General features: G+C 34.0%; 1 protein-coding gene across 1 annotated transcript; it reads left to right on the forward strand.

The window, feature by feature from the left end:
• Nucleotides 1-1,797: 1,797 nt before the first annotated feature.
• Nucleotides 1,798-7,326, forward strand: LOC108332741 (CBL-interacting protein kinase 23). Its single transcript, XM_052871894.1, has 16 exons — nucleotides 1,798-2,004; nucleotides 2,106-2,168; nucleotides 2,277-2,348; nucleotides 2,436-2,543; nucleotides 2,666-2,746; nucleotides 2,827-2,882; nucleotides 2,992-3,112; nucleotides 3,442-3,531; nucleotides 3,676-3,759; nucleotides 3,874-3,993; nucleotides 4,326-4,442; nucleotides 4,566-4,622; nucleotides 4,694-4,768; nucleotides 4,863-4,935; nucleotides 5,042-5,047; nucleotides 7,076-7,326. Exons 1-16 carry the CDS (start codon nucleotides 1,798-1,800, stop codon nucleotides 7,324-7,326), a joined length of 1,581 nt encoding a protein of 526 aa, XP_052727854.1.
• Nucleotides 7,327-7,754: the final 428 nt, after the last annotated feature.

The following is a 7,754-nucleotide window of genomic DNA, read 5'->3' on the forward strand; positions in this document are numbered from 1 at the left end:
AGAGGAAGAAGTGGAACGTGAGAGGGAGAATAACACAATGAAATAATGAGGGACGAATGATAAAGAGGAAGAAGAGTTGTCGCTTCATACATGTAGAGAGGTTAAAAAATATTAACCCTAAAATTTTATTAAGGGTAAAATAGGAATGGGAAAATAAAGAGAGGGGTAAAATAGGAATGGGATGGTGGAGGGAGCAAGGGGTGGTGCTGGAGGGAGCAACACCCTTGTTAAAACGGGTAACCCGACCCGATCCAACACGGGTTGGCCACTTAGTGAGCCAAGCCAACCCAACTGATTTATTAGCAAGCTAAAACTTGACCTGACCCATCACGGGTTGATGGCTTAAACGGGTTGGTTCATTGGCTCACTTAACTTTTTTTCACCCTCTTTTTTTGAGATTCTTAACCATTTGACCAAGAAATTACATATAGCCGTTAACAAAAATATATTGCAGAGGGGAACTTTTTGATAGACAACAGCACAACGCAGCACAAAAAGCTCTACTACTTTAATTAATTTGATTTCAATAAAAAAGAAATAGGATTTGAATAATTAATTTAATTAATTTGATTTCAATAAAAAAAATAGGTGGATTGGTGAGCCAACCCGACTCACTACGGGTTCAATGCGGGTGAGCTAGATTCTTAACGAGTCGAATCAAAATTGGTTCGCATCAAAATTTTCACATTTTTTCCAATCCAATCCGGCTCAAACCCGTGGTGAGCCGGGTTGGCTCACGGGTTTCAAGCCGACGACACTAATTTTTGCCTAGAGTTAAGATACTAAATTCAGATATCAAACCTACAATCAGGGATGAATATTACGCAGCATTCCAATGATGATAAAGGAAGTTTTCTTTTCTGCTGCATTTCACGTTAGCAAGGTATTTGAGATCTCACATCACCAAAAGATAGATTTACATTATATAAGTTAAGTATATACAAATCTTATCTTAAGTAACTTTTATAAGGTAGATTTAGCTTAAAATTCACGTCTTAAATATCAAAGAAGCTTATCCTAATAATACTTGTTATTTGTTGGACTTAGCGTGTTAACCATAAGTTTTTTCCATTGAATTTTATCTTTGCACCTAGTGTCAGGTTTGAACTTCTGTATAGTTTTTCCTTTTGCAATAGGAATAAGATGAAAACTTCATCTTACCATAGTGTTCTTCAGGTTTCTTCCTTTTTTATAAACAAAGTTTTTTTACATTGTTTAATTTTACTTTTGGTCTATATTTCTATACACCTTCCATTCAATACTTTTAATGTGTAACTACATTTGAAACTCTTTGTCAGTTTCATTATCCTCCATTCTCATATTTTCAAAACATGAATTCTCTTCTTCCTATCACTTCTTTCAAACTTCTCTTCAATTAATAAAAAAAAAAATTCATTAGATGTAAATTTAGTCGCTTAGGAAATATTTACACATCCTAACAAAATATCACAACGAAAGTAAAACACCACTTTCTTCAACCATTGCTATATATAGAGTTGCCGCTGTGCAATTACAAACCTCCGGTAGCCTTCAAACTGGGTTCTCTCTCCCCCTACAAAGTCTTCCCCACGACCACTTTCTTCCAACCAAGAACTTTTCCGTCGCATGCTGCTTCTTCCACCAAGAAAATTCCCCTGCCAAATATTATTATAATTCTTGATCTGCAAAGTGTGCTCGAGGCTGTTTCTTCCTTTCCAAGGTTCGATAAAGGAAGGAAAAACGAAGGTTGCAAGAACAAGAGCCAGGGTCTTGATACATATAGCTGCAAAAGAAACTACAGAGAGAATCTAGAAGAAGATGGAACACTCGGAGAGTAGCACCAGCAGCAACACTCAGAGAGAAAATTCCCGTGTCGGAAGTTATGTACTTGGCCAGACTCTGGGCAAAGGAAACTTCTCCATCGTGAAGCTTGCACGTTGCCTTAAAACCGGAAACAATGTGGCCATCAAAATTTTCGATAAGCATGCGGTTCTCGCCAAGCAAATCCAGGACGAGTTGCTGAAGGTTCTTTTCCTTTCATTCATCATCACCGTGTTACAGTCTTCTAAGCATGAATTATGCCATGCATTCTTACCTGATATTTCATGCTGCTCAACGCTTTGCAGATGGAGCTAAACTTATTCAAAATGAAAATGATTAGACACCCTAATGTGGTGCATGTGCTTGAGGTTAGATGGAACAAACCGTCTGTTGCATAACTTAATTATTTCCTCATCTTCGAATTTCCCATTGCAAGTAACTTATATAGATGCATGCGTTTATATATCTTGGTGTAGGAGATATATTCAAAAACACAGTTCTTTATTGTAACGGAGCATGTAACTGGTGGGGAACTGTTTGATAAAATTGTAAGACTCTTTTTTCCTTTTGCCTTCTCATTTGGGATCAGAATCCTCTATAAAGATTGTAACTTTTATGGTGCTTTCCTGAACCAGACAAACACCGGGAGAATGGAAGAACCCGAAGCAAGAAAATATTTTCAGCAGCTTATACATGCTGTGGATTACTGTCACGGTATAGGTGTTTCCCATAAAAACTTAAAGGTCAGTGAGGTGTTATGACAATAATATGTTGTTCCTTTCCTTTGTTTCCTCATTTCTTTTTTTAAGAAAATGGTTAATGTTAATTTACTGCATGTCTTTTTTATTAATTCTCTATATTGCAGCCGGAGAATCTGTTGGTGGATGCTGATGGAGTACTTAAAATAATAGATTTTGGCGTAAATATGCTGTCCCAACAAGTTGGAGTGAGTCAGTTCTTGGTGAATAAATTTTCAAAACATTCATGTTGACTTGCTAATTGATTTTATCGTATTGTTATTTTTAGTCAGATGGATTGCTTCACACAGCACGTGGTCTGCCACATTATATCGCCCCAGAGGTGTATTAGCTTTTGTATCTGAAACTTCAAATTCAATCTCTTTCTCTCACTCTCATATTTTGTAATAATATCACTATATAATCTCTCTTATCATACTTATATATAGGAGAGAATGAACATTGGCTATGAGGATGCAAAGTCTGACATCTGGTCATGTGGTGTTATTCTTTTTTTTCTATTGGCTGGATATTTACCCTTCAAATGTAACGACACTACCAGTTTATGCCTAGAGGTGACTCTCACTTAATGTTTGTGATGCTATTCTTGTACTTTTGCTTAGCATAACTCATTCATGTTTGAGGTTCAAATCTGAACAATTATATCATGAGCATGGTGCTTAGTGTAACCAATGGGAATCCAAGTGAATCTAAATCCTACTTGAGTAAAATTGAAAAACTTGAATACAATATAAAGATAACCTATAAAAATTTTGAGTTGATGATGTCAATTCTTTGCATGTGGGTGTTGGACTTATATTTTATTGATATTATATATTTGTGTATATTCATGTATATTTCTTTCCTTGTAATTAATTGAACTCTGCCCGCTTTTAAATTTCAGATGTTTAAGGCTGATTTCACATTTCCTTCATTTTTTTCTCCAAGTGTAAAGAGACTAATTGAGAGAATCCTTGATCCCAATCCAGCTAGAGTAAGTACTTTGACGTGTTCCATTCATGGTTAATTTGATTGAGCCATGATATGAAAATATGGTGTTTAGCATATATTTTCGGTTTCCCATTATCTCATGAAATTAAAATGTTATTGTACCACCTCTTCTGATGCCATGGAACAGCGGATTGCAATTAAAGATATCTTGGAGGATGAATGGTTCAAGAACGAGCCTCAATCCCAACAATTAAGTGCAAGTTTTCATGAAGTAAGTTTTCAGTGTCTGTAGTATCTCTAAAACGTTTTAATTAGCTTTAATATTGATTAAATATTACTCAGTATAACTTATGTTTCTAACTTCATGTTAATATTTCGTGAACAGGATTCACAGGGTCCTGGAGAACCGGATTCACAGGACCCTGTAGAACCTGTTCCCAAGAATGCATTTCAGATAATGCTTGCCTATCTTGGCTTCAATCTTGTAGGAAATCTGCTTAACAAGGTATGCAAAAACCTTCAATTTAGTTAGATATCCAATTTTCCTGTTGATATTCCTTGTCAATAGATTAAGAAACATTATATACTTAAGATATTTAGTTTAATCAATCCCTGTTTAATAATAATTCATCAGATTTTCTTTCAAGTCATTCACATGAAAAAGAAAAAGAACTCTTATTCAAGCTTTTGTTGAGTTTTGACTATATTATGATAAGATTCTGTTTATTAGTGTTACTAATTAAGAACTAAGAATGCACAAAACTTGTCACTAATTTGATAATTCTGAATTTTTACTTGGTCCACTTTCTAAGAAAAATTGATTTGTTTGATACCTAGGTACTTGGTAAAAGGGAAACAAGTTTCGTATCCAAATGCTCCCCAGATGAGATAATTTCAGGGATTGAACGAACTATAGCTTCTCTGGGTTTTAATGTTAAGGAGAGAGAGTACAACGTAAGAAAATTTTCTTTAACCCGTACATTTCAATTTCTAAATAATTGACAAAACCAGATTGTAACGTTAATAACTTGCTATCTAATTTCTACTTCTTATAATATTTCTTATTATACATTTCAGTTGAAGATTAAATTGGAAAAGGATGAACATAAAGGTCATCTATCAATAGCTACTAAGGTACATGTTTTTTCAGTTCAAGATTTAAATTTATTACTTTTTCAAGTTCTTTTCTAAGTTCTGTTTTTCAGATCTTTAAGGTGAATCCTTCCCTTTTCAAGGTTGAGGTTCGAAAGAACGGAAAAAATACCCTTGATTTTGAAGAGGTAATTTCTATAAATCTCGATTTTCAAGGATACTTTTTTTTCCCATTCCATTGTATTTTTCTTACAATAAAAAAAATTATTTTTGTGTTCACAGTTCTACAGGGATCTATGTGCTGGGCTGCGTGATATCATTTGGGAAGAGAAATCTGCCAACTCAAAAAGAGATGGTATTATTACGTAGTTTTGTACACATTTAAGTGCACATAATAAATTGAATTGAACATACACATGCTTATACATTTCTGATCACGTTACTCTGATGTTTACCTGCAGGTGCAAGTACATCAACTGCAACATAATACATTTCTCACATAATTTGATTCAAGTATATAAACTAGCTAGCTTGGTTACCTTCTTTGGGACATTTTTTCTTTTTATAGTTCAGTTTAAGGATTCTTTCTTTTTTGATTTAGCTTTCTCCCGCACTTTCTATTTTTCGGTCGATGTATAAGAGAACCGTAACCAACAAATCATGTTGAAATGTAAAGTAATATTTTTTTTCTTTTTACTTTTTCTTGAATCGTGATTTTGATTACAAGTTTTAATCATAATAAGCAAATCACGGTATATATATATAATACATACAAAACACCTTCGTGAAAACTATCTTAGGTAATGTATGAAAAAAACTCAGATATTTTCTTAGTGATAAAAACATTCCATCAATTCACTACTAAAACAACACTAAATAATTATAAACATCTCATTAAATTTCTTGCACCTTTTTACTTTATCTGCATGCGAGATTTATTTTTAATATATTATTAATTATTCAAATGTATAAATATAAAATTGTTATAGTTTATAAAAAAATTTCGTTATAGTTTCGAAACTGTTTCAATGAAACCCAAACATATATATTAATGTTGTCGACCAATGATGCATCGCTAGAAAACATAAAAATGTCTATAAAGGGATAATTATAAAAATGTCCACCATAGTTGCATGCAAAGACTCCGAAAAACCTTATATTACTTGCAAAAGGTTGTTCTTGCATACTAAAACAAGCCTTAGTTTTTAAAGAAGACTCGTGTGAGAGATAGAACAACTTGTACTTTTATACAATGCGGTTGACGAAACAAGGTTCGACAAGATATCAAATGTGACATCTTCAAAAGAGGCGTGTGAGATTATGAGAGTGGCATACAGAGGAGACAAATGTGTTAGACAAGTCCGACTACAAGGTTTTAAAGGCGAGTTCGAAAATGTCTGAAGATGGAGAACAAAGATATGGTAACCAAGTATATAGCTTGGATGGTAAAGGTGACAGATCTTTTCGGTAGGAATGAAGAGCAAATGAGCATTCTTTGTGTCATAGAAGAGTCAAAAGACTTGTCAATTCCCTCGGTGAAAGAACTACAAGCACAAGTTGAATTGAATGTAACTCGGAATACTTAGAGTCGAGGTCCTAGAGACAAAGGACGAGGAGACTTAGGACAAGGTGGACGTGGCCAAGGTAATTTTGAGAATGACAATGAAGAGTAAACTGGTCAGTAGAATTGGCATGGCTGAGGGCAAGAGAAAGGTCGAGGAGATCAGTCAGAAGTGAAGTGTTTTAAATGTGGCAAGCACGGTCACTATGCAAACAAGTGTAGATAAAGGAAGTGCTACAACTATGGTAAGTTTGGCCACATTGCTAAATTTTGTTAAGTTGAGAAGAAAAGTGAGAGAAATCTTCTTAAGAAAGAAGAAGATGAAGAAGAGATGGGGATTCTGTTGATGTCAAAGATCTTAGAGTCGAAGGTGGAGAACTCGAATGTTTGACCATGCTTGAAATCAAAGGCTGAGGAGATTTCTACCAATTCAGTATGATATTTAAATATTGGAGCAAGTAATAGTATGTGTGGAAATGGGAACATTTTTTTATAAACTCACCAAGGTGGAGGTTGGATTTGTGTCTTTCGGAGATGACTCCAAGGTGGTCGTGAAAGGGCCATGAAATAATCTGGCATATGTAGAAGGATGAACAAGTTGGAGAGATTATGAATGTTTACTATGTTCCCGAACCGAGGAGCAATATTTTAAACATGAGTCAGATAATTGAAAAAGATAATTCAATTTTTATGAAGGACCAGGTATTGTGGATAAACATGGTCGTCTAGTAGTCCAGGTAAACGCGAAGAAAAATCGGTTGAATGAACTGGAGCTAAAGATCTTGCAAAAACAGTGCTTGAAGCAAGATATGACTAGCAAAAACAGTTCTTGAAGCAAGATATGACTAGCAAAAACAGTGCTTGAAGCAAGATATGACTAGCAAAAACTCGGATAATTCCATTGATGAGGTACATGTAGCATGTTTGTTAACAGGTGTAGAAGATGTAAAATTTGAAGAAGTTGTGCTTGATGAAAGATTGAGGAAAGCCATAAATGAGGAGATACAATGTCTAGGAAATCTAAATGGGATACTTCAAGAGCAAGTTCTTAGCAAGGAGAACCACCATTATAGTGAAGTAGCCACTAAGAAATCGAATTTCAGAAACAATAATGTTAAAGTTGCTATAGACCCCGTAGTGACAACAAAGTTATTGGAAAGACAACCAGAAAAAAAAAACAAATAAGCAAATGTTAAAGACAAATTGGTCAAGTTCAAAAAGAGGATTACCACAATGGAAATAAAGTTGGCAAAGGTAATTGGAAAGCCAATCAAAGCAAAGAAGAAGTTAGTTGTGAAGAAAATGAAGAATCCAAATCTGGTTGAAAAAAGCAAGCTTGATGTGGGATGATGCACATGAAAAACCGAATAAAGAATGAAAAATTTAAGTTGACGAGAAAGTTTTGTTGGGATAAAGTTACATTTTAGAGGTTTATTAATAATTTTGTTTAAATGTTATTTTATTAGTTTGAGTCTACTAATATTTAGTTTGATTTTGATAAAGATAAAATAGGGACAAATGATTTTGATTTTTCATTAATTAGGTACAATATTATTTTAATTTATTTTGTAGATATAAGATAGAGATAAATTAAATATATTTTATTTTGAGTC

This window comes from Vigna angularis, chromosome 1, assembly GCF_016808095.1.
Source record: "Vigna angularis cultivar LongXiaoDou No.4 chromosome 1, ASM1680809v1, whole genome shotgun sequence".
NCBI classification, from domain to species: Eukaryota; Viridiplantae; Streptophyta; class Magnoliopsida; order Fabales; family Fabaceae; genus Vigna; species Vigna angularis.

Bases quoted from the DNA above. Each gene is read 5' to 3' on its own strand.
- LOC108332741 (XM_052871894.1), top strand. From the start codon at position 1,798: ATGGAACACTCGGAGAGTAGCACCAGCAGCAACACTCAGAGAGAAAAT. The intron at 2,544-2,665 runs GTCAGTGAGGTG...TCTATATTGCAG, and splicing joins TTTCCCATAAAAACTTAAAG to CCGGAGAATCTGTTGGTGGA. The intron at 3,113-3,441 runs GTGACTCTCACT...TTTAAATTTCAG, and splicing joins CTACCAGTTTATGCCTAGAG to ATGTTTAAGGCTGATTTCAC.